General features: G+C 41.9%; 2 protein-coding genes across 5 annotated transcripts in view; both read right to left on the reverse strand.

Annotated features, from left to right (window-relative positions):
- Positions 1–2,544: 2,544 nt before the first annotated feature.
- On the reverse strand, positions 2,545–8,915 carry LOC102200688 (RNA-binding protein 4B-like). Of its 3 annotated transcripts, XR_311971.1 has the most exons (5): positions 8,834–8,915; positions 5,657–6,084; positions 4,919–5,569; positions 3,162–3,239; positions 2,545–2,831 (listed from the first exon to the last, which is right to left on the reverse strand). XR_311971.1 is itself a non-coding variant. In XM_005741818.1 (4 exons), exons 2-3 carry the CDS (start codon positions 6,063–6,065, stop codon positions 4,941–4,943), a joined length of 1,038 nt encoding a protein of 345 aa, XP_005741875.1. In that variant the 5' UTR covers positions 6,066–6,084; positions 8,834–8,915; the 3' UTR covers positions 2,545–3,239; positions 4,919–4,940. The 3 variants fall into 3 exon arrangements, 2 of the variants coding, with proteins under 2 accessions (XP_005741875.1, XP_005741874.1); XM_005741818.1 differs by having other exon boundaries at positions 2,545–3,239; XM_005741817.1 differs by lacking the exons at positions 2,545–2,831; positions 3,162–3,239 and adding an exon at positions 3,249–4,627.
- Positions 8,916–14,107: 5,192 nt separating this feature from the next.
- fxr2 (FMR1 autosomal homolog 2) overlaps positions 14,108–25,971 on the reverse strand; it is an 18,678-nt gene continuing 6,814 nt past the window's right edge. The window contains exons 3-17 of one of the 2 annotated variants that reach the window (XM_005741820.2): positions 23,941–24,034; positions 22,566–22,637; positions 21,307–21,455; positions 21,049–21,142; positions 19,882–19,998; positions 19,619–19,789; positions 18,428–18,506; positions 18,199–18,308; positions 17,640–17,726; positions 16,203–16,419; positions 15,891–16,070; positions 15,232–15,423; positions 15,006–15,110; positions 14,813–14,901; positions 14,108–14,323 (exon numbers count right to left, since the gene is read on the reverse strand). In XM_005741820.2, coding sequence (XP_005741877.1) covers positions 14,213–14,323; positions 14,813–14,901; positions 15,006–15,110; positions 15,232–15,423; positions 15,891–16,070; positions 16,203–16,419; positions 17,640–17,726; positions 18,199–18,308; positions 18,428–18,506; positions 19,619–19,789; positions 19,882–19,998; positions 21,049–21,142; positions 21,307–21,455; positions 22,566–22,637; positions 23,941–24,034 — 1,867 coding nt within the window. In that variant the 3' untranslated portion in view covers positions 14,108–14,212. Of the gene's footprint in view, positions 14,324–14,812; positions 14,902–15,005; positions 15,111–15,231; positions 15,424–15,890; positions 16,071–16,202; positions 16,420–17,639; positions 17,727–18,150; positions 18,309–18,427; positions 18,507–19,618; positions 19,790–19,881; positions 19,999–21,048; positions 21,143–21,306; positions 21,456–22,565; positions 22,638–23,940; positions 24,035–25,971 lie in introns of both variants that reach the window. The other variant, XM_005741819.2, reaches the window with a different exon arrangement.

Below are 25,971 nucleotides of genomic sequence, written 5' to 3' on the forward strand. Positions count from 1 at the left end.
CCTTTCAAGTTCCTCAAACCCTGGCCTGAACTTTCACCTTCCAGCTCTAATGTCTGTCCCCCTTCAACAGTTTGAGGAAAATGCTTCACTCAGCACTCTGTCATACCAGCTATGATCATTGAAGTGCCATTGGTGACATGACCTAACCAGTTTTCAGTATTCCAATATGTTTCATTGATCTATTGTAATTCACGTGAAATAAACTAAAAATTTAACTTTGCCATAAATCCACATAAAAATGAGACAAAATATAATTCTGTGATCAAATAAGACTTGATGTCCACTACAAAAGACTGAAGATAAAGAATAACAAGTAAAGAAATAACAATTTAAAATCTAAGTATTAAAAAAAAATTTCTTCTTGGATGAGCCGCAGCCAGCGCTCACGGTTTCCAAGTATTTATGTTTGATTTAGGGGAAAGTGACTTAGGGACTAGAGGAAATGATACTTCGCTCTTTAGCAGATCCAATGAACTCACTTCCAGTTTCACTGTTCGTTGATTAGGCAACTATAGTATCCATCTATGCATTCTGCCCCTCACTCAGTGGAAACATCTGTTTAAAACCTGGATTCAACACTCCTCTGCTTTAACTGTCTGGTTTCTCACAAATGAATAACATCATGTTGCTGAATAAGCACAGCTGTGGAATCGTGCAAATAAAATCCCACTGACTCATTGTGCTTTAGGTTTTTGGGGAGGGAGTATGTGATGACTGTATGTTGTAATGCTGCAGGCAGTTCCACACCCCTCTGGTGAAGATAACACTTTGTAGCTCAAAAACTACACTCTTACACTCGGCCTGAAACCAAAGCAGCATCAGTCTAAGTCAGTTTATATGCTGAAGTCTGACTTTTATAGATGCTTTGTGCTCAAATCAATCAACCACTTGTAATTAATGATATGTGACATTTAAAGATCTCATAATAACGCCCCGAAAGAACACATTGCTGTCACATAGCTGGGTTCTTGTGGTTCCTGGGATATTTAAAAGTAAAATTGAAGGAAGAGCCTTCTGGTTTAAGATCCCTTTTCTGTGAAACCAACTCTCAGTTTAGATTCAGGGGAAGATACCCTCTCTACTTTTAAGATTAGGCTTAAAACTTTCCTTTTTTATAAAGTTCTTCCTCTCCTCATCTCCAGCCAGACATCTCAGACCTGGCAGTCCCTGAGCCTGGTTCTGGTGGAGATTTCTTCCTGTTAAAGGGAAAGTTTTTCCTTCCCACCGTCACTAAGTGGTTGTTTGATTGTTGGGGTTTTCTCCATATTATTGTAGACCTTACAATATAAAGCTCCTTGAGGCAACCGCTGTTGTGATTTGGCATAAATATATAGTCATCTGACAATTTATTAGATATACCTTACGAGTTTTGCCTTCAGAACCACAATTCTTTATGGCATAGATTCAGACATTTTGGTCCATATTGACGTACTCATAGCATCACACAGTTGCTGCAAATGTATGCTGTAAAAATCCCGTTCCACCACATTCCAACGGTGTCCTTATAGACTGAGACCTGATGACTGACGGCCACTGGAGCACAGCGAACTCACTGTCACGTTCAAGAAACCAGTTTGAGATAATCTGAGCTTTGAGGCATGAAATGTTATCCTGCTACAAGCAGCCGTCAGAAGATGGCTACTACCATATATGGATGGTCAACAACAATACTTGGGCAGCTGTGGCATATAAGCAATTCTCACTTGGTACTCAAGGGCCCAAAGTTTGCCAAGAAAATATTCTCCACATGCTCACAGCATCAGAAGCAGCATGAACCTTTGACATGAGGCAGGGTGGATCCACACTTTCATATTGTTTACAACAATATTTGGTTACAGCAGAAATTAAGAATTATCAGACTAGCCAACATTTTTCCAGTCTTTTATCGTCATATTTTGATGAGCCTGTGCAAACTGCAGCCCGAGCTTCCTGTTATGACCCCTGGTGTGGTCTTCTGCTACTGTAGCCCATCTGCTTTATAGTTCAACATGTTGAGAATTCAGAGATGCTCTTCTGCATACTTTAATTCTCATCTGACACTGGACACCAACAAAAATATTTATAATACAAAGAACTGGGTATTTTCTTTTTTATGTCTTACACCCTAGAGATAGTTGCCTGGAAAAAGGTTTTGTTTTTTTAAAGCCCAGTAGATCAGAACAACCTATGCTAGCAGGCTGTCTTAACCAGTTCTACATGCGTAAATGCATTGAGTCGCTGCCATGTGATTGGCTACTTAGAAGCAGTTGAATTTATGCAACTTAAAAAAAAGAATTAAAAACTTCACTATCATATAACCCTAACATACTGTATGATGTATGATGCTAACTTTTAAAAACAGAAATAAAGAAATCACAACATTTTCAAATGTAAATTGTTTATTTCATAATAGCTAAAATTCAAAAGGTAGAAAATGGGAGTTAAAAAAAAAAAAAAAAAAAGACACAAAAAGTAGGTCCTTGTAGTCAATTGCAACATACAATAACTTTCAATTACATTTAAAAGAGGGAAATAGGAAAACCTCTTAGTTTTCCTATTTCCCTCTTTCCCACATTTTTTTTTACCCTCCAATCAAAGCAGAAATGTAGCGACACAGCTGTTCCATCGCCCATGATGTTCACTCCAACTCATCAACCAATCATTCAAACTTTCAGTGAGGGAGAAAAATCCATACCCTGTAAGAGCAGACACTTTAAACAAGGTTCACAAATTGAACTGATCAAAGAAGAGTCCTTTTACCTTAAACTGCATTCTAACCAGGTCCTTCCCAGCTTGTAATCCCCTTTGAATTCACTTCTAGACCCGGAGCAAGTGCCAGAGGAAAGACACGTCTGTGAACAAAGACACAGATTCAAAGACTCCATAACATGCCTTCAATCTACATGAATCAATTCTAACAAAAAGAAACAGTGTTGCTAAAATGTTATTAAGTAAAATGTTATTTATATGGCACCTTTTAAGATTAATATTAAAGTGCTTTGCAACAAAATACCACGGCATTTTTTTAAAAAGTTATTACCATTATTGTAAGTGCCAGGGTTGGTTTTGTTTTTTTGTTTGTTTTTTTTTTACTTTCAAAACTGCAACAGCATAAAAAGTATGAATCCAAGAAGACAAAGTGTGATCATTTATTGCAATACCACAGTTTAAGCAGCATGTACCTGTTTTAATCTGGGTGCTGGACATCTTCTGAGGACGACTTACCATGAGCTGGCATCTCCTGCACTGAATCTAACAACCTATAAAGAGCACACAGGCTAAGAATATCACACACGCATTTCATGTGTTACATATATTAATTTATAAATAGTAGAAAAATGACTAAAATGCATGAAATGAAGGATGATACAAATAAATAAACTTTGGACCGAAGCATGGGGCCATCGATGAAAAACCCAAGGTAGGCAATGGGAGATGACTGACGAAATGTGACTTCAAAACACGGAGAAGCCGGTGTACACAGCTTTAAAAAAAAGTCTTTGTGTAGCCACAGAGTGGAACGGAAGTTTAAGTTGCCTATTTTTTTTGCGACTTTTGGGAGTGGACATTTCCATACTTCATTAACTGCGCTGGATTTGAGCTTTAAAGTTAAATCAACTTTTGGTTTCTTTTTGCAGTCTAACCTGGCAAGACTTCAAGAAGGCAGTGGTAAGTCTCGGGTGTGTCACAAAAAGGGGGGGAGAGGGGCAGGGGGTTAATAAGCATTATAGTTTTTCACACTTTACATGGAAAACCAGTCTGGCAGGTTTTCTAGTAGTGAGCTGAGGATTAAAAAAAAATAAACACCTACCATGTGTCATGCTGATAATATCAGGACTGAAGAGTGAAACTGAAAGTGTTTCAAGAGTAAAGAAAGCTAAATCTTATCTGACGAATTGGTTTTCGTCCTAAAAGGCCAACGCAACGAGGAATAATTTCACAGTTAAAATGGTTTTTTTTTGTTTTATTCATTTATTAAAAAGCTTTCAAAAAAAGCAGTCTGTAAAGTAAATAAAAATCATACATAAATGGTGGCTAAGGAGTCTACTGTCGCATGAAAAGAACACAAAGTGTAAAAAGAACAAAACCACACTGAAACTTCATGCTAACATGTGTCGCAAATCTTAAAGATTGCTGTACAACCTCCCACAGCAGGTGTTGTATTTAAGAACTACTATGCTGAAATTTCTTTAAAACTTGGATCAATAAGCATTTCGTAATCAACCAACAATCTTAAAATAAACAATTTTTGTTTACAAAGCCTACACGTATTTGTATCTAAATGAATCCCTTGTTCTAAAAAGAAGAAATAGGTCACAGTTTCCCAGATTACATTTTCCACTTAGAAAAATTGAAAAGCAGAGTGTCCAGTTTTGGTCACACTGGAAGTCCAAGCACCTATTCTGCAAAACATTTTGAAAGCTTTTAACAGGAAAACAAAGAGAGGAGGAGAAAAAGGCATGATCAGCCCAGAAGAACTGCAGACAAAGAAATCGTATATTTTTAAATACGGGGCTGTCCGCAATACAGTATCTTCCAGTAAGTCTCAGCAAACGCAACGCAATCCGCCATAGACATGGGAGGGGGGAGGGGTGCGTATAGCGCCACGTGCATCAGCAGACGACGACGATCTTGTCATATTCTAAACCTGGAAAAAGAGCACACCACACATGTCAAGGAGCGCGTTTTACTTAGGATTCGCGCAACACTGATCTGAGAAGTTCAAGCAATAATATTTTAGAATTCTAGCAGCACCGTTTAAATTCCTTTATTATTAACCTGAAGGAAATTTTGAGTTTTGGCTGATGGGTTAAAGCGTGATTCTACCTCAATTAACGGATTCAGCTCTCATGTCTATTATAACTTTTGTTTCCGTGTCATTTCTGCTTGTTATCAATGTGATTAATGAGTTCATGAAGCATCCACTCTTTGTTCTCACCTTGTATTACACTCGAGGTGTCTTAATAGCCTGCATAGCGAGGCGGCGGCGGTGGTGGCGGCGGCGGCGGCACTCTCTCCGAGTAGGCTTCCCGGGGACGGGGAACTGCGTACATTGGCGCCCTTGACATTGGAGACAATCGAGAACGCTCGTAGGCGTAACCATTACCAGCTGCAGGAGCAGGCGGAAGGGGGGCTCTTCTGATAGGGCTTCGATCCCTCGCCATGTAACCTGCAGGAGCGGGCAGTGGACGCCGCTCATACGGATCAAGAGAGCCCATTCCGAGACGCTCCCTAACCAATGCAGAGGGAGGAGGGGGTGGAGGGGGGATGGCACTGGGACGCCTGTCATCGAAGTTCGGGGCGTAAGGACGGGCTCTGTATTTCTCATAGAAATCGACCACCCCATAAGGTTCTCGATCGCCATAGCCACGATCAGGATACGCTGCTCGTCTCGGAGGAGGGGGAGGTGGCGGGGGCGGAGGAGGAGGAGGAGGGTAAGCGGACATGCGGCCTCTGTAGGGAGGCTCGGGTCTCTCCCCTGGAAAGGGAGGAGGAAAATAGCCTCCTCTCACAGGCGGAGGTGGATACTCCTCCTCCTCTGGTTCCCCTCTCGGTCTGCTTTTTGATATTTGAACGTGTATGCGTTTCCCTGCGAGAGAGAAAAACATTGTCCCTCAAATCTAAAAAGTAAGGAACCCCTGAAAAACCCCTTATAGACCCAAACATTTACGCTTACCTTGAAACTCTGTATTATCCAGGCCCTGCAAGGCATCCATGGCCTCGTCAGAATTAGGCATATGCACAAAGGCAAAGTTTTTGACGATGGAGCACTCCGTGACATTGCCATACTCCAAAAACAGGTCACGGAGCTCTTTGTCAAAGCCCTTCTCCACATTGGCCACGTGAAGCTTCACGGGGCCCTGGTTCTTGCTTCTGCTTGGCTCTACGTTGATGGGTCTGCCATTCAGCTTATGAAGATGCAGTTCACGGATTGCTTTGGTGGCAGATTTGCGGTCTTCCATGTGAACAAAAGCATAGTTTTTGTACTTGGCACATTCTGTTACTGTGCCGTACTGAGTAAACAGAGCTTCAATCTCATCCTTCTCAGTGTTCTGAGAGAGGTTACCGATAAAGATCTTTACCATTGTTGCTCCAGTGTAGTACCTACAAAAGGTAAACACAGGATGTGTCATCAGAATCCACAATAGAATAAAATAAGCCTCTGTCCTGATCTCCACCACAGTACCGTTTACTGAAGAGTTTGGGTGGGTGTTTTTGCTTTTTAGGAATCAGAAGTAAAAAAACAAATGGGTTGATGATTAATGTGGCAGAACACCTTAAAGGATGTTAACACTAGTCTTGAGAAGGATATATGTACGTCACTTTTCCAATGCAAATAAAGACGGTGTCGCTCGTCTACAACAGATAGCAAACTAACATGACATACCCATGTTCTGTAAGTGCTGCCACTCACAACAGCAGAGGGCGGAGACAAAAGGCAGCAGTAAGCTAGACAGCTTCCAACAGCCTTCTGTGTGTAAAGAAAATTCTGCTTCATTCAGTAAGTCATCAGACAGTGCCCCTCAGTGACAATAAACCCTGTTTGTTTGCTTTGTTTCAACTTTCTTACACTTCACCCTGATTCACTGCATACGCAACAAAACAAGAAACCACAACAAGTTATTCTGGTTTGACAAGACCAACAAGCAGAGCGCCTGCTCCAAAAAAAGAAAAGAAAAAAAAGCGACTAATATTTGGTGTTCCAGTATGAGGGATTAACTCGTATATATGTTTATTAAGACTTTCATAAATAACCAAATAGAGAGAAAGAAATAGAATAACTCAAATGCTGCCTTGTTGACTGCATTTTTTACCCAGACTATGATTTTTTTTCCCCCAATTTACACCAAGCAACTGTGTTTGCAAGGCAAACTATTATAGAAGAAAAGGGTGTCTGTCAGAAAATAGCCCCACGTCCACGTGATGTCACAACAAGTGACGATGAGTCGTGCAGGGACCCTGTTATTGACTTTTGCTGACTGCAGTCACGTGAGCCCTCACATGCGAAGAGACAGTCAAGCAAGCTGCACCACCAGCCGTACCTACAATGTTGTTGCACTTTTCTTATACATATTACGGTACGGGTGCCGACTGGCTTATATACACAAGAGTCAAATCAAGAGTTTTGAAATATTTGCAATTTTCTCACTATACTGTACATTTCTATTCAACTTGATCTTATCCCCAATTTAATAAAATTGCAAAACTGTATTTTTGATATTGTGTATTTTTTTTTTTAGCATTTATTACAGGAAAACTATTACAGATGATGCAAATATTTCACTGGATTCTTACTCTGGATCACCCTCACTCTTCCTCTTCCGCCTCACAGCTCTCTGAATTGTACGGTTTCTGAGAAATTTCTGTACTGTACTTTGAATAATTTCATTTTTTAGCTGATATTACAGGGAACCCGTATGAGGTGACACAAATATTTCACTGGATTCTAACCCTAGGTCACCCTGACTCTTCCTCCTAATGAACTGTACGGTTTGACAGAAAACTAAACATAAACAGATACCATATTGAAAAGTTAGTGTACACTTTTACAGAGAGAACACTGGGAATGATTTCCTGAAGTGTTCTTCAGGGCTGAAATGTTGGATCAGTTAGAAGGAGCTCTGCTGCTTCACAAGGGTGAAATGGAGCAAGTGATTGTCCATGATGGAGAGCAGTTTTTTCAGTGACCTATGTCATCCAGTCTAGTCTGTCATTCAGGTGAACCCCATAATACCTGTAGCTGTCCAATGTTTTGACCTCCACAACCATGTCGTCGATGGGCATAGTCCCAGTTTTTTCCTTCAGAAGTCAGCCAGCATCTCTTTTGTCTTACTGACATTCAGATGGAAGAGGTGATTTCATGCAGACCACTCAAAAAAGTTCCTCACCAGATTCCTGTGCTCCGATTTCTGCCCACCCTCAGTACACCCAACCAATACAGTGTCAACCCTCTTCAGTTTGCTTACCAGCCTTGTGGGAGTGGAGCAACAAGGTGCAACCGGTAGATAACTCTGACAACACTGCACTGTTACAGAATTTGTACTTTTTGTTGTTGTTATTTTCAATGTGTAGTGTAAGAATTATAATTTATGATTAGCTAATATTTCAAAGCTAGAAGTGGAATGAGTTGTGAAATAGTGAAAAATGAATAAGAAGACTCTTGTGTTTCTAAGCCTGTCGGCACCTGTACCGTAATATCCGTAAGAAAAGTGCAACAACATCGTAGGCGCGGCTGACTGTGCGGCTAGCTTGACCGCGGTCTCCCGCGGTCCTAATCAAGCGCACGAGCTCATACTGACTTTCGGTTCCTTGCTGGTCCCACCCTCCACACAGGTCGTTGCTGTACATGTTTAAAAGCGAGGTGGGGCAGAATAAAGGCGCGGTTCATAGTGGTTTTACAAAAAGGGAGCTTAGAGAAAGCTTTCTGAGTCCCAATAGTGAATGTACAACGTCATTATGAGGAAATAGAAAGCTTGTAATGGAGTCGAGCGAGGAGGGCCACCACAGTAAAGCGATGACTCCATTTATCGTCATCGCCCATATTTAGCTTTCATTGCATTCGTATTTAAAATTAGCCACCAGCGTTAGCCTAAAGCGGTCAAATTCGGGGGACTTCAGTAAAACCTAAGTTCAGTAAGTTTCGTGTTTGCACTTCCTGGCCGTAAAGCTGCTAGCCAGGTTGCTGTTAGCAAGCTAATATTCGTTACCGACACTCACGCGAACTGGCTAGCAAAATAAAAAATAACTTTAACAACTGAAAATGTCTGACGTTGCAATTGTGAGTCTGTAAAAGTAAAATGATGACACCTTAGGAAAAGGACAGGAGAACAACACCAAAAACTACCATACTCACTGATTGTGAACTGTGCAACAGCGAGGTCGAAACTCCAAAGATGAGTAGTAGATATCTGCTGGCGGTAGAAGCGCACGTAAGAATCTGATTGGTGGGAAGGTGTGTCTCTCAATAAGTCCGGGCTGCCATTGGGTGACGGGTTTAGTTTTATTCTGAAAGCGTTTCCGTTGCACTAGCGTGACGGGGTGTAGCGCGAACTAGAGTGTTTTGTAACGAGCGCCTCTAGCTTGTCGAAAACCGAAACCAAGTTTCTGTTTTCTATATCTAAATCGGACACTAAAAATACCCTAAAAATAAATGCTTAAAAAAAGACGGCCTTAACCTCTCGCTGTATTGCTCACAGTAAACGCAGTGAGTGAATAGTGACAACTTATAGAACTTATTTCTAAGTTAAAAGTTTACTATATGAGAGTAAAAATGTCGTAAACTGCGCAGAATCGATGTCTCATAACCCGACATAAGTGAGCAGCAAAGGAGAACAACAAGTACGCAAAATAAGGCGCTGCTCTTGTTTTTCATGTCTTCTCTAACACCGAACCTGTGTTTGCTTTACCTTCACAGTTCATGTGACTGCTGCACGCCAAATTATGGAAATTGGAAATTCTTGCGGTCACTTACTTGCTTACATAATAACCACTGGGTCAGTCTGAAACTTGTGTTATAATACTCAATGGAACTTCCTTCAAATTTAAAGCTGAATATTTTTTTTCTCCTTAGCTAAGTATCATTAACTCACATCATTATTTCTTATCAGTAGCAAGTATTTGAAGGGCATGTTGATAACATCTTAAAATCTAAATAATAACAACATTAAGATCATATGATCTTGTGTAATTTAGCTTCTTTTTTTTAAACACACTATATAAAATTATAGAATTATTCAAATTGCCATCTGTGTACAAAAAGCAATTACTAATGTCGCTAGATCTTTTTACATGAGGTTGCAGTGCATTATTAAACATTACTTATTTAGCATCAGCATTAGATTATTAGAATGACATATTCTTATGAGGGAAACTAAGACTGTTTTTCATCATTGAACCACTGCTTTACTTTTGCTAAAATGCCCTTTAAAAACTTACAACTTAAGACATTTATTTAGCAGTTATACATAAAGTCTGCAAATGTGACATAACAGTAAACTTCCAGTAGAGGGAGACACAGACAGAAAAACGCAAAGGAGTTGACTCATCATTACTTAGGGTAACTAATCAGGTGACACCCCAGTTTTGATAAAATCACTTCTTTATCTAACAAGGAGGAAACCTGCTGAGGGCAAGCTGTTGTGAATGTGTGTGTCTCAAGCCATAAAACCTTTTTATGTAAGATGTCATGCACAGTAGCACCAGTTGCCTTGAAGAAATAGGCTGATGGTAAATAAAAGGATGTTATACTACTGGCCATATATATCAATATATTTTTCCCAGTGTGTGAGTACTGCATGAATTTCCTTTTGTTTTACCTTTACTTATGTAGCCTACATTGTTATCATCTACTCATACTAATGTTTGCGGTGCATTTATATTTATCACTCTTTAACATCTACACATTATAATGTCCCCCAACAGAATGTTACAAAAGAGACAATGTCCAGTCTCAAATCCTGGATTATACTGGACACTAATTTGGCAAAACTCTGGGTATAATATACTAATATCCTTACCTGCTGAATAAAGTCTTTCATTTCCCCCCCAAAAAATCCTTTTTGTATCCACCATCAGATTTATGTATGTACGTAAAATCAAACTCTGCAAACACAACCATGAAAGGATGTTTCTCCACCACCCTGTCTCTAAAAGCTTGTGACTTCTATCAGTTTTAATGCAGAAGCTGCTGTCTATCAAAGAAAGCAGCCATATTCTTGTATTATAGTACATTTCTCTCTTCTTGGTTTATTTCAAGCACTTTTAATCACACATTTGTCTCTTTTTGCTTTGAAATTTGATCAGCTGCGTTTTCATTTATAGCGATCTGCACTCATCCTTAAGATGGGCTGACCCGGTCACTAAAGAAGTGATGACTCACCATTTGTACGGGCAAATAGAAACTATGTTGCTGTAAATACCCCGCTGAATCACTACTGTGTAAAAGTACAAGTTTTAAAGAGACATTTGATCAGATAGAGGGTGGGGTCTCATATCTGTATTAGACATTTAAAGTATTGTACTTTAATTATTCCATATCACAATAAGTCACCTTAACATGCTTTATATTGTAAAATAAAAAACTTAAAATATTACAGCAGACCACCCACTATGAGCAAGCACTTGGTGACAGTGGGGAGAAAAAACAAAAAACAAACTTTTTAACAGGAAGATGCCTGCAGGAGAAGACCAAGCTCAGAGAGGGTTGACTATCTGCCATGAACGGTTGGTAGAGTTGAACAAAGGTCTTAAATCCCTTTAAAAATCTGTTCTTTCAGGTGCAAAAATGGTTCTTTGAAAGATTTTCCTCACATCTAATTAAACCTCACTATGCTCATTTACTGAAAAATTTTTAATGAAAAAGAGGGTAGGAGGGGTGGTGTGAGATAATGGCCAACCAAATACTGGAAATAACAGACGATGCTTCTTTAAATTCAAAATAGGCTTGCTTAAAATAGCCTGGGACAAATTTAACACTGCAGTAGGAACAGTTATATCATCCATAATTTTTCTTTTTACAACTCAGAAGACACCATTGCGATCGTCCCCTAATTATTACACTGAAGTACACTCGCATCAACATAACATCCTAATCTAATGTGGTTTGTTTTGTATATGTTAAAAAGAAAAAAAAAATGTATACCAAACAATGAAAAGTCCTTTATTGCCATCAGAACATGAGTGAGAAAACCAGAGACAAAATCTGACAGAGTGAGGAGTCGACTGTACAACCAGCATCCACGCAGACGCACGTGCGCGCACGCACACACACACGCAGCAGTCTTTCAACAGGACGCGAGGGATACAGATACATTAGGGAATACAGTACTCACACAATGAGGTATAAAGGTAAACACAAACATACCACGCAAGGCTTCATCCTCCACTCGCACACATGCAACTGAACCAAGGTACAAATACTCAAGTGTTCGATCATCCTCTAAAAACACAACATACAGGTGAGCAGAAATGTAAAACAGCAGCATCTGGGTCATCTTGAGTCAACCACACTCCCATTCGTCTGTCTCTCAAAACCTTTGGTCATGTGGATGCTTGCTTGTCATGCACAATGTCGCCCTTTGTAATTTCACAATTTAACACTTTTGAAACTCTGAAAACTTGTAAGTAAAAGGAACCGGTCCCTTCCTGACTCGTACCCGCCAACAGAGTGTGTGTGGGGGGTTGGGGGTCTGGGCAGATATATAAGTATTGGAGGGGGAGAGAGAAAAAAAACAGAAAAATCAGTCACAAATAGTTTTTTCCTCTCTTCATGGTAGAGTTTCTACGTTAGTTGGACATTCAGTGTGTACATTAGCAGCAATTCTAGTGAATGAAACAATGGCTTTGTAAGTCAGATTAACAACACCCCTTTTTTCCCTCATGCACAGGACAGGCACCACCTACTACTCGAATGGCCATGCAAGTTAGAAAAATAGACTGCAAACTCACAAGACAAGAGAAATCAAAGTTCATCTCCACAGAAGAGGTTGATTTCACTTCAGTTTTTTATTTCATATTTTCTACGATGTGGAAAGAGCAACAAAAAGAACTTGAGAGCGACAACCAAGACAACAGTAACAACATGAGCAGAGAGCCGCTGAGGTTTTCGAGTCCGTCTCTTACTCCGTATGCCGAAAACAAAGAAAACAAATAAAAAAATTACCCCAAACCGCCAGGTACAAAAGACGGACAACCTCGCTCGCTCAGAGTTTTTGGGTCCTCTACTTTTGCACTACGCGGGCGACCACGCCGACCTGGTGTGTGTGTACCTGTAAATGTGGGCCTGTGTGTCGTGTGGCTCTCATGTCATTTTAAGCTGTCCCGTTCCCACAGTCTGCAGTCTCCAGGCTCTCCCCACCCCTTCCCACGTCACTAGCAGCACCCGTCCCAGAAAAGGTGGTCGCGCTCCCCCCCCCTTCGTGTGCGTCTGGAGCTGTGCACTGCAGTGGTTTTAATCAAGACACTAAGTGTGGCTGGAAGCTAGCGCCGCCGCCCCTCTGACACAGAAAGAGGCACGGTGTAGTTCTCTCTAAGTCGAAATCTTAACAGTTCAAGTGTGCGGTCGGTCTGGTCTCAGCCCATCCTGTTTGCGGGGCTGCACCGGGGTGCCGGCCCTGGAACAATTCCAAGGACCTGAAACAGGCGAGAGGAGGAAGAGACACATGCCGTGACAACGCCCCTCGGGCTACGTTAGGTTTTCCCAACGTCATCCGCTCTCAGTTTAAAATTTTTGTTGTTGCCAAATGTCTCAACTGTTCACACACAGACAGACACACGCGCCGACCCCGCTCCTCTTCCATTCCCCCACACTTACCTCCCCTAACGCCGTCCGTTCTACGCGGAATGAGAACAAGCGCCTTGAATTTCGCGTTTGGCACCAGATTGAATTTTCCTCACATCGGCCACCCACGCCATCTGTTTCTGCATCCTCCTTTTTTGCTTTTGTTTTTCCTCATCACTCCCTCACAGATCTGTTCTCTCCTTCAAACCAAAAACAGAAAGAAAAAAAAAAAACCTGGAAGAAGAACTCGTTTTCTCCCCTCAAAAACAAACTTAATGGAAAAAAAAACAACGTTTTTTTTGTGTTTTTTTTTATGTGTTTATATATATATATTTGTTTTTCAAATTCAAGGCACAATGTCTATCTGTATTCCAATCCGTCTTCACTCCCAGGTTCAGTGTGCGAACATGGCGTCACATGAGCCGGACTGTCTGCTCATACAGCTTTACATCTCTCCTGTGTGCACTTTAAACACCGTTATAAAGAGATGCGTCTGTTTTGGTTGAGAGAGCGACCGCCGAGTCGAAACCAGTGATAAACAATGAACAAAATTAACATTAACAGAAATAAAGACAAACAGTTCAAAACAAAAAACAAACAACAACAAAAAAAAAAAAAAAACGTCTCGTCCTGTTTCTCGTGTTTCAGTATTTTTAAAAATCAAGTCATATCCACCAGCTCTTTTTTGGCAAGCTAGTTGTTTTTTTCCTCTTTTTTTTCTTTTAAATAAGCACTAAGTACTGATAGATAGGATAGCATACACCGTTAACGTGTGGTTTTAAGTAGATGCGTTTGTCGTTTTTTTGTACTTTTTCACTCTCGTAGTATGAACTCAGGTATTTTGTCAGGTACTTTTTCACTCATCTGTTTAAGGTTTAAGTTAATGCAAGCAGGGACAGAGTTTGCCATGGAGTCTTGCTCTAGACTTGGGTTCGCAAGGGTTCGCTCGTCTCTTTATGAGACCCCGTTGACCAAGGTCAGGGTCTCGCTGGCCGAGGTCAATCCTTTGCTGGGGGAACGCTTCGAGGGCGTTCGCTCTTCCTTCTTGGCGGTGGTGCCGTTCTCCTGCGGGTGCAAAACGTAGATCAAAGTGAGAATTGTCACTGAGCTAAAGCTGAGATCACTGCCTTGTTTACCACAGAATTAGATCATTTTTCTGCAAGCAGGAGGGGAACACGGTGTAACTATGCTTTTTTAAGTACATAATAGCTGCCCTCACCCCGAGTGCTTCATCTCATGAACAAGCTAAAACTGCAGTAGCCGTTGTTCTGCTCTGCTGCCTTGGTGAACGTAGCGTTAAGAAAGAAAGGTGATAACCAATGCTGTGAGAGATTATCTCTGAGGGGCGTTTTAGTTTCTGTCATGGCAGCAAAAGCAAAGATAGCCTGGCTAAGTTCAGCCTGCTCTGTGAGAGGAACTGTCCCCTGGTGAATCAATCACCTCATTCACTTAGAATGAACGCAAATGACAAAATGAACTTCAAAATGTAGCCGATATATAACCGAAACATCGGGGGTGGGGGGGGATAGTGTCTGTGCATATGTCAGCTTGTACCTTGGGCTCAGGGGCAGCGTGGTTTTCCTTCTGGGGCAGGTTCTGTCTGCTCTGGGACTCGGCGCGGGATATGTAGTCAGCAACAGTCACTGGAAACATTGAAGTCTGTTAGCTAGAACAGCAGCTGGGGGTGTGTGTTCATTCTGAAAGTGGAAAGTAAAATAGCTAAACTAGTAAAAGGACAGCAACTCACCACTTTCTGGCTGTCTGTCACGGCTGGTTGAACCTCCCTCTGGGCGGTTGCCACGGTTACGGCGGCGGCGGCTTCGGTTGCGGCGCTGAGGCCGGGCTTCTTCATCTAACAGTCAAATTAGAAAATGTAGATCATCTCCCTCCAAAAGTTTCGGATTTCTGCTCGACTAACCACGAACGCACGGCAACAAGTTTCAACAAGGAGAACGCAACACCGCAACTCTCACCTAGTCCGTTCTCACTCGGGCCGGCCTGGCTGTCCGACTCTGCAGCTGCGTCCATGACACTGGGCTCCTGGTCGTTCCGGCGGCGGCGGGATCGTCTGCGGCGGTCTCCCATGCCTTCACTGATGTCTGCGTCAGCCAGCTCTCCTTCACCCTCCAGCAGGGAGTATGGATTACTGTCTGGGTCCTTCAGTACTGTTCAGGTGACAAAACAATAGTTTAACACTTGTGTATCGTTTCTTCCATTTAATGAGTGCAGTTTTAACATAACGACCTGCAGTAAACCTTTTCTGACTGAAGGATGAAGCTTAGAGGTTTTTCAGGTTTTTCTCTTCACTTCATTAAGAGGACCACACCTTTCAGGCTCAATTACAAAAAACTGCTTGCCCGCTGCTTCTCGGAAAGTCTTCAGTAGCTGCTTGCACCAAAAATACATTTGGTTTCTTAATTTTAAAGTTCTTATATAGACTGTTACTAAGGTGGATGTTCATGTTAAACTTAGCAGTCATAAATAAAGAAGTCAGCTCAAGTAAGCTGCAAGCTCGGGCAAGCTCAGGCTTCAGACAGCTGTAAAGAGAAGAAAATTGTTTCTCCCATTCTTTGTTATGATCTTTTGGGAGAAAAGGGATGCCATATGTGTCATTAGGTACAAAGAGGGTTACCTGAGCTGATTGAATTCGAAGGCTTGGATCCTGGCCCTCCGCGACCTCGTCCTGAGTTGGATCCTCGGCCCCTACCACCCCGTCGGGATCCCCTCTCATCGTTGCCTATTCCACGGGGCCTCTGGTCTCGCTCGGTGGGGTCCTCTGACTCAGAGGCATTGGACAGCTCAGAGTTTGTGCCTGCATTAGGTAGACAATCAAATAAAAAATTATTTTTAATTTATTTCATGACTGAATCTTATGTTGTACTATTACTGTATTGTATTATTACAACTGCACGTTAAAGTCAAATTTGAACTCTGTAACTCTCACCATATCCGGAGTACTGACTGTTGGAGGCCCTTCGCCCTCTGCCGCGGCCCCCGTAGGTTCGAGTGTGGAGTGAATTGGTGCTTTCATCTGTCAGGTAGCCTTTCTCTCGATCAACACCAGGGCCCCCGGTTCGGCCGGTAGGCGCGCGGTACCCAACCCCGATCTGACGGAGCTGCTCGTCAATCTGCAGGCGCTCAAGGCGCAGCTGCTCCACCTCCTACAGGTCGGGGACAAATCGCATTTAAGAGCCTGTTCCGCGAACAGAAAGGACTCAAGAGTCCACTCACACAAGATTATTCTGTTGGGCCTAGAGCTCCCATATGTTGTGGGCCTTGCTTTGCTTTGGTTCTCTTAATAAGCCTACCGCTCACCACTGGGTGGCAGCAATTGGTGAAGTTCAACCTGAGCATTCTCACAGAACACCCACTTGTGTTCACCTAGTGATTTTTAACAGATGGACCGGCTGACTGCGATAAACATTAATTCATAGTCGAGGGTTGAACAAGCAGCTGTATCTGTCACACAGACACAGGCATGCCTGCCATCAATTACAGTCTCTTTTTTTTTTTAAAGCAAACTGCTGCCTTTACACTTTTAGAAATGCACCCCCCCCCCCCACTTACTAAATCTCTAAAGGATAACAAAGAGCTCCACAGTCTGCTTGCTCACATGTTCTCAGTCAGTTCAAGTCACAGATGCTGAGTGGTTCTGCAGAGATTGTCCAGTTGGTTGGATCTCTGTATCATCTTGCTGGAGAGGATACCACATAAGCAACAGCCAATAAACCGATAACCTCTCCCACAGCCCTCTAATAAAACAACTTGACAGCAGGGATAAACTTAAAGGTATCAGTTTATCAAATTTGATGACACCTTCAATAAATTAAAAGCTTTTTTTTTTGTTAAATAGTAGATGAGTGGGCAGTGGTGACTAATGGCAGTTTAGAAGTGGGTGATCTAGAGGAGGATTTAGTGGGGAGAAGGGTCTCAGTTCACGGTGTGACAGCTGTCTCCACCAATGACAGCTGAACCTCAAGGGAAGTGTGAAGGAAGGGAGGGGCGACAGGAGGGGGTCTGATGTTATTTTTGAACACTGAGGGTCCAGATAGCTGGTAATCTATACTCAGGCATACTCTCCACCCCATCCCGTAGAGAGGAGCTATTTATAAAAGCACATGAGGTAAGGGCAAAATAAGGAGCTCTCAGCAGCTTTCCTCATGTGGAGCTGGAAAGTCGAGAGACAGGTGACCGATACACACCTACGCCACGTTCCCAAAGAAGAAGAAATAATTGTTGTGGAATGAACACGTGTATTCAAATAAAGTCGAGGTGGCAGAGACAGAAAATACACTGCTTTTATCTTTTTCTGTCACAAAAAAAAGACAAAAAACAAAAAGCAGTGGTGCCATCTACTGGTAAAAATGGAAGACTGACAAACCTGGAGATAGGACACGTGGTACTCCAACAGAGCCTGAGCGTTGCTGATGTTCTCCTTGGTTCCCACAAACACAAAGGGAACCATGCCCTGAAACAACAGCAGAGAGGAGGAGGAATTAAAAGCTGAAGGTCTTTTTTTTCCCCCTTAAAGAAAGGAAACAGATAATCATCAGTTTAAACAATGAGCAACTGAAGAGCAACTATATACTTAAATTGCACACTCAACAGGAGCATACCAACCCATCAGACCACAGATGGCTAACCAGCCCAGTATAACATATATGCTGTGCAGTGGGCTGTGTGTGGAAAGCAAAGCAAACTCTGTGACAAAACAAGATACAAAGCAGCAGCAGAAAGAACAGAGTCAAAGCAGACAGCACATGGGACGCTTGCACGCTGCTGCAGTTAAGTAGCTTTTCTGATTGGAGAGACGAGGGAAGAGGGATGGTGAAGGGGGGAGGGTTGGGGAGGTTATAGGAGGGTCTGGGAGAGCAGCCGATCGGTCCATTCACCTCTTTGCTGCTGGCAGTGTCGTCCCTGCCAGCCCCCTGCCTGCCTACCTCCTCGCGGGGAAGCTTTTTGTCGTTGTCTCCCTCGATCCTGACACGGACCACGCCCGACTTGTCCACAATCTCCTGGATGACTTTGCCGTTTTTGCCGATGACTTTGCCTGCGCAACGGGGAAAGCGGAAAGGGTGAAAGAATGTTCCAATCAGGAATATGGTGTGGTGATGAAGCAGAATGTCAGCAGCAAAATGAACTCTCAGGAATGTTATGTTGTTCACTCACCTACAAGGTTCCTGGGTACCTGAAAGTAGTCTTCCTTGAACTCGAGATACTCTCTGGCCTGCTTCACTGCCTCTGGGGTCTGTAACAACACAAACAATGCAGTGTACGGCACATAAGAACCAAAATGAAAGTATGCACAGCAAAAAAAATTTATTCCGTTTCAGTGCATTATTCTGCGCTAAAAAAAGAACTGTGGCCCTTATGAAGTTTCAATTTTATTTATACAGCACTAAATCCCATCAACAGGTGTCTCTACCCTACAGTAATACAGAGAAAAATCCCACGAATCAAATGACTCCTTTTCAACAACCACTTGGCAACAGTGGGAAGGAAAAACTCCCTTTTAACAGGAAGAACCCTCCTACAGAACCAGGCTCAGAGAGGGGCAGCATTCTACTGTGACCGGTTGAATGTCGGGGGGGAAGACGGACACACTGTGGAAGCAGTGCTGCTCTAGCCAGGACTCTGACAGCTTTGCTCAGACTCGGATGTTTGCAGTACTTCTGCATTTATCCGTTCGTTGTAAGATAGCGAGTTCTCATTAACTACTGCCTGCTGTGCTGCCCTCTCTCATTCAATAACAGCCACATGCACAAGTCTAGTGACCAAATATACAATCTAAAAAGTTAGTGCTTAATGCAACTCTCACATTAATTAGATAAAGTAATTAAAATCTGTTTCATTATTATTATGCATGTTTTTAAATTATTATCTTCAGTGGCTTCTGGGGCAGGCGGGGGTGACTGGCAACGGTAGGGTAAACACTAATTGAGTTTAAGACCAAAGTCCAAATCTGAACACAGACTTTGACAAGCAGGCAGTTTAGTTTCTCTGCATTTCTACGCACTGGCAAAAAGAGTCAATATTCTCAATCCATCACTCATAATCTTATGTTTTAAGACATCCCTACATCCAATAAATCACCTCATGTAGCCTATAATTGCCATCTCACACTGGCAACAGCCTGAATGGATCAACTGAATTGTTATTCCATTGATCCAATCAGGATTAAAGTTTTAAAATAGTAAAAGAGAACCAAACAAATGTTATGGTTTCAGTGCTTCAGATGATATTTGCCCACCTACATTCACTAACAGTGAACTGTCAGTGCTGTATGTAAAAAAGGATCATTTGTTTTCTCCTGCTTGCTTCTCCAAAAACAGCAGCAGAAAGCCTCCTTAACCAGCGTACCTCTCCATAGATCCTGAACGTGCAGCTTTCCTCCTCCAGCTCGATCGCTGTAACACCAGGCACCTTCCTCGCTTGCTGGATGTTGGCACCGTGGGAGCCGATGGCGAGGCCCATCAGGTCCTCCCTGACCCTCACCTCCTCTTGGTACGCCGATGCTAACTGCTTACTTGTCTAGGAGAGGGGAAACGCAAGGTTGCTTGCCAAGATGCATGGCTAGGATTTAAATGATCAGGGAGACACATGTAGTTGACAGAATGTATTACCTCCAAATGTTTGGTGGCTTCTTCATTGCGGGACATTAGCATAAGCTTGGTACGGATGCTCCGGAAATGCATGTCGCTCAGAAGAGCTGCACGCTTTACTGTGGTTTCATTTGTGGACTGAAGACACAACATAAGACACACAAGGCAACAAAGGTTCAGAATCAGGTAAACCAATACAACAAAAGCCATAACCGACTCGTAAAGACGATCCAGACAGAACAGACATTCAATGCCCAGAGCAAGAAATGCTTTGAAAAACATGTTCCTAAACCACAACAGACAGTCATCCGGGATGTGTAGGGCATGAACCCCTTATTAGAGAGCCCTGAACTGAAATTTGGGTTAATTCTACAGCGGTAAAAGATGGTGGTAGAAGTCAAACTTTAAGGAGAGGGAAATTAAAAAAAGGTTTTTAAAAGTTTATTTTGGGCCAAAGGCTTCACATTTTTAAGTGGCTTTTATCAGAGTTCTCTAGCAGGCCCATAGATGTTTTTTTAATTGAGATAATGCTTTAAAATAACTGCCCAAATAAAGCATTGCAGAACGGCTGCTGTGTGGCCAGACTTTTTTCTGGTAAAGCTATTCAACTCTAGCAAATTTATAAGACTTAAGGTCTTCGCAATTTACGATTCACACTTCTCTTTATTGACCACAATCCAAAGCACTGCTAAAATGCTCTTTCTGGAGCTGAAATGTAAACTCTTTGCCATCACTATGACACAGTTGTAGTTGAATTATTCCATGATTCAAATATCCCTACGCTGGGCCCAAACATCCAGGAGTTGGGATTTTAAGATGTTTTTAAAAGTTAGTCATCTAGTGAGCTCGACTTAAAACTGTTTACTTTCAGGGGATCGCTTATATTTCTTAAATACAGAAGCATTAGCAGAAGTATACAGTCCTATAGCCTTTAGAAACATTTGTGAATGAATGTCTACACAGTCACAAAGTAGCAGTGTGTGTATACGGTACAGTACTTTTGTGCATATAATGTTAGCAGCATTATCTGGATTCACATCTCTTCGTCTGTCTGCCTTCCCTGATGTTCACATTTGCGAGTGAGATTTTTTGCTGCTGCTTTGCATCATTTCTTCACGTGATGACATAAAACAAGGCCATTAACTTGATCAGGAGGCGTCTGCTGAAGTGTGTGTTCAGAGTACTAACCAGCACGATGAGCTCATGTGTTTGGGCACTGTAGAAGATGCAGTTGGCTCCGATTGCTTTCCTGAAGTCTTTGTGAATGTTGTCGTTTGCACAGCTGTCGATAAAACAATCCAGAGCAGGGTCGATCTTGTTATTCGTTTGGCAGCACCGAATCATCATTACACGCATGATTGCTGACAACATATGAGACCTCTAAGGGAGCAAAGTGCTTGAATGTGTAGAGGCATGAGTGAGGGGTTGTTTATATGCAGGACTCACATGTCCCTCAGGTCTTCTGGGACGGGGATGGGGATCTTGTGGAAGGTGTTTCGAGAGGCAGGGCTGTTGGGGTTTAGAGGCCTGATGCGCTCTGACGTGACTATCTCGTTGTACGTGGCGTCGCACGCCGCATATTCGATCACATAGAACTGAAAACAACACGGGAGATACAGATTTTTAATAAAGTAGACAAAAACACAGATATATAAAGCTCCGATGGAGTCAAAGATGTCTCGAGATGCATCTCTGCGTCTTGCTGCTAATAAAACTACACTCTGTTGCTACTTTCTTCTATTTCATATACATAAAATCAAGTGAAAGAAGATGCATGAGAGTAAAGATACAGAAAAACACGACAAGTAGTGCAGAAAGAGTGCAGCAGCAAGACCAACACTGCACACTCCACGCTCAAAGGACTGAATTAAAGCCATCAGTCAATGCTAGACATTCCTGCAGGCTCTTATCAGACTGCTCCAAATAACAGCACTACAGCAGCAGCAGCAGCTCCCTTGGCACATTAGCCCTGCATAGCTGTCCTTTCCATATCCCACTGACCCACTATTCAACCTGCAGCTGGTGCCTGAGAGTCAGAGCTCCTTGTAATTATCTGAAAATTTTTAAAAAGACTGGTCCCGTGCAAATCCACTTTGACACAATAGGTCAGGGTGCAGAAGACACACAGAGTGAACGGGACAGGTAATTTGAATGTACAATGTCAGAGTCGATTAGGACAAACTCTTTGGGCCCATTACCCAGCAGCACTTCTTACTACTGGCCTATATTTATTTTACACACAGCATACTGCAGTACTCAGAGCTCCATAAAGACTTACTGGCAGTACAGCCAGAGGCAAAGTGAAAGACGACTGCTTACTGATTAATAAACAGAGAGGAAGCTGACCTAGGTGGATTCTATCACCGCTGCGTGATATCGTCTTCTCAATTATGATAGTTCCTTTCAGCTGAACAGCTCAGTGAAAGCCTCAGGAACTTAGAAACAGGAAGTAACTATTGAGTTTTCAACATATCCACAAAACAAAGATTAGGCTGGATTAAAAGAACAACTGTGTATTAAAATGTACTGAAGTGTTGTCTGATGATGGGCAGACGTTCAAACAGGGCTTGAAACGCAAAGGTAGAGGATGTTATACATACTAGTCTCTCTTGCTTTATTATATAAGAGCAGGAAATATAATTTCAGTTTGTGTGTTTACCCACTTAACTCACTTGTTCAAAGATTTACTCTCAGCAAACACTTACTTCTCCCTTCATCATTCTGACCCGCGCCAGCCACCAGCCGCATGGCTCCTGTTCGTTGGCCCTGGAGTAAACCTGGAGAGACAGCGAATAAAAGCTGAACCACAAACAAAAGACAGAAACACGCTCATCCACTTTAAAATAAAAACAAATTGACTAAAAATCAAATAAATAAATAAAAAGCATCACCTTGAAAAGAGAGAATGAAGCTGTTTGACTTTGAATGGGACTAATTTAACCCAAGACACCTCAGGTATTAGTTTAGTGGTTAGTAAAAACTTAACCAAACACTTGTATGAACAGCTCCCACTAATATTATGTGGATTCCACATCTATAACTCCCATAGTCCCAACTTTAAAAGCTTTTTGGCACACCTTAAAAAACCGTTGCAACGAGACATTTCTGGTACTTTTTATCTAGAGCCACGTGTCCTTAAACTTGCATTTCCATGAAAACAAAAACAAAACTCTAATGCTAAATAGATACAGATGAGAAGTCTCCACGACTGGGACGTGTTTCAGTTATGGAGACATCTCAAAACAATCGAATGCAACACTTAAATGATCTGCGGGGTCCTCAGATCTCAGTCAGGATTGTTAAACTCACATTAGTGACAAAAATTCAAATTTAACTATGTCACTCTGTAAAAAGCGTGTGGGCTGGATCTATGCTATCGTTTTAGAAATGCTTTTTAAGTCCTTCGTAAAAGACTGCAGACCAAACCATGTTTATAAAAGCCTGAACACAACACATTTAAACAGTTACTTGATGGATAAGCACATATTCAACAGTCCAATAAACTCTGCCACACAGTATTTGATGCTTTTTATACAACTTCCTGTTTGTTACTGTTAAATGATTCCAGCTAGCGGATTAACTTTGGAAGGAACTGCTTCTTTCATTGGCTGTTAGAGAAACGGTCAAAAACACGTTTATTGGGTCTGAATACAACATCACCCACAGCAATAGAAACACATATGCACACATTTTATATACAATGTGTTTTAGATGTGACCTGTAACGTATTTAATCATTATATCAAGATCCATGATTCAAACTTCAGGGTTTTTTAAATGAGCCTCAGGAACTCTGGTCATGTCTGAAATCACTGGGTGTATAGCAGACTATGTGATAATATACATCACGTAACATAAACTGTAAGTACTTCCAATTAATAATGTGGAAAAAAGTATATGTGATCTAAAATGTGTACCTATCAAAGACTTCAGAATTTTCCAGGATTTTTGAAACGACAGGTGAAAAGTATCGGCGAATAATTATCTGACTGTCGGAGTGAAAAACAAGGCCTTGAGACATAATGTCGGAAAATTTATGTGTATGAGCTGAGTCAGACATATGCAAAGAGCCAGGCCTCACCTCCACCTCCTCTCCTTCACCAATTTCCTTGTGATAGTCGGCTGGAGGAGGCAACCGCACGTCACTGAAGGGCAACTGTCTCTCTGGCTGCCAGCTGTGGAGGAGACAAAACACTTGTCAACCTACCGACAATCACAGGTAAATGAAACGCTGTTGGCTGAAGCTCTTCTAAGTCACGTCACACTCAGATTGTAATGGTATGGGTACGTATTACCCACTCACTGCTGTGTAGCACATTTACAGACATAATAACAATAACAGTTTTAAAGGTTCATTAGGTTTAATGAGGAAGCCCAGGGACCGTGGCTGGTCAGTAAGTGGAAAAGTTGTCATTTTACACTCAACAAGAATTTAAAAATGACTCAGAAGCAGAAAAGTGAAAGACTTGCAAAACCTAAAGCTTGAGATTAATATACAGTATATAGCAGCTCATTCAGTTTGATCTCTCAACTAAGTTTTTATAGGACTTTTCTTTTGAGAGCTTCCATCCTCCTTTGTGTTTTGTTTTGGTTTTTGTGGGTGGAGCTTTATTATGTGGTGTGGGTGGAGCTTTTATTATAGAAAGTAGCAACGATGACATCGATAACAAAACAAACCAAAGGCATACAAATATCCTGATGTTTAAATTTTTATCCTCTACAGTCACCCCAGGACAAAGAGTATCAAGACTTGTTGTTCGTGTTTGTGTAATAGAACAACATAAGCACAAAATCCAGCTGTACTATACTTGAGCTACAACAAACCAACCAAACCACACTCACCAGCCACTCTCTTTGATACACCGTGCCAATATTGGGTTAGACTCCCTGACACAAGGCAGGATGGGATCCATCCTTTTGTTTATGCCCTACCAAATCCAAGACTCCTCAGTCTTGGACTCCTCCGCAGTGATTTTTGAATTTTCTCTAATCTGCCATTGGTCAGCCTGTGCTAACTGCAGCCTCAGTTTCCTGTTCTTAGCTGGCAGTAGTTGCACCTGGTGTGGTCTTCTGCTGCTGTAGCCTGTGTGCTTCAAGGTTCATCAGGTTATGCTATTCTGCATACCTTGCTTGAACAAGCAGTTATTACTAGTTACTGTTACCATTCTATTGTTGTGTAACACTCTGGCCATCATCTTCTGATTTCAACAAAGCATTTTCACCCAAAGGCCTCTTGCACCAGGACGAGCAGGGCGAACGGCCGGATTTGAGTCTGACCCACGGCCCTTTGCCACATGTCTTCCCCTTTCGTCTTCCCCTTTCTCCTCCCCCCCTCCCTCCGCTTTCCTGTCCCTCTTCACTGCGTTGTGCAGTAAGGCTGAAAAAGGCCACACACAAAAAAAACAAAACAAAACAAAAACCTCTTGCATTGGGTCACTGAATATTTACTTTTTCTGATCAGTCTCTGTAAAGCCTAGAGATGGCTGTGAGGAATATACCAGTAGAGGAGCAGTTTGTGAAACGCTCAGAACAGCCCATCCAGCACAAACCAAGTTAAAAATCACTTAAATCACCTTTCATCTCCCATTCAAACGCTCGAAATTCACCAGGTTACCTGACAAAGTCTAAATGCCTACATAAATTTACTTGCTGCCATGTAATTGACCAATTAGATATCTGTTAATGAGGAGCTGAAGAGATGCATCTAACAGAGTGGTTGGTTACTGTACAAAATGCTGATGCTTCCATACACTGATAGAATAACTGTGCACGTGTCCTTGCTTACGCAGGTTCTCGCCGGGAGATCCCTTTTTTCACACCATTGGAAATAAAAACAGAGTTAATGTTGCACGTGTCAGATCAGGAAGTCTGGCAAGAGGCTTATCAAGCACTTCACTTCCTGGTTAAATAAAGTTTAAAAAAAAAAAAATAGTCTATTTCATCTTTATCAACTGCACAATTGATTTTGCCTTTATGTGTGATAAACAGAGAAACAAATATTCATTCAGTCCAGTCCATTGAAAGGCTTGCAGCTGTGAACGCCACTCTATTAAAGCAGAATCCTTTCAGATTAAGAAAGGTTAGAGTCCAGATTTTTGTAAGGATTTCAGTT

Source organism: Pundamilia nyererei, unplaced genomic scaffold (genome assembly GCF_000239375.1).
Source record: "Pundamilia nyererei isolate P.nyererei 1_Seehausen unplaced genomic scaffold, PunNye1.0 scaffold00114, whole genome shotgun sequence".
Classification (NCBI taxonomy): Eukaryota; Metazoa; Chordata; class Actinopteri; order Cichliformes; family Cichlidae; genus Pundamilia; species Pundamilia nyererei.

What these genes read in the sequence shown, in the direction of transcription:
- LOC102200688 (XM_005741818.1), bottom strand. Translation starts at nt 6,065, where the DNA reads ATGGTAAAGATCTTTATCGGTAACCTCTCTCAGAACACTGAGAAGGAT. An exon ending in GGATAATACAGAGTTTCAAG is followed by an intron (nt 5,570 to 5,656) that starts GTAAGCGTAAAT and finishes TCTCTCTCGCAG; the next exon opens with GGAAACGCATACACGTTCAA.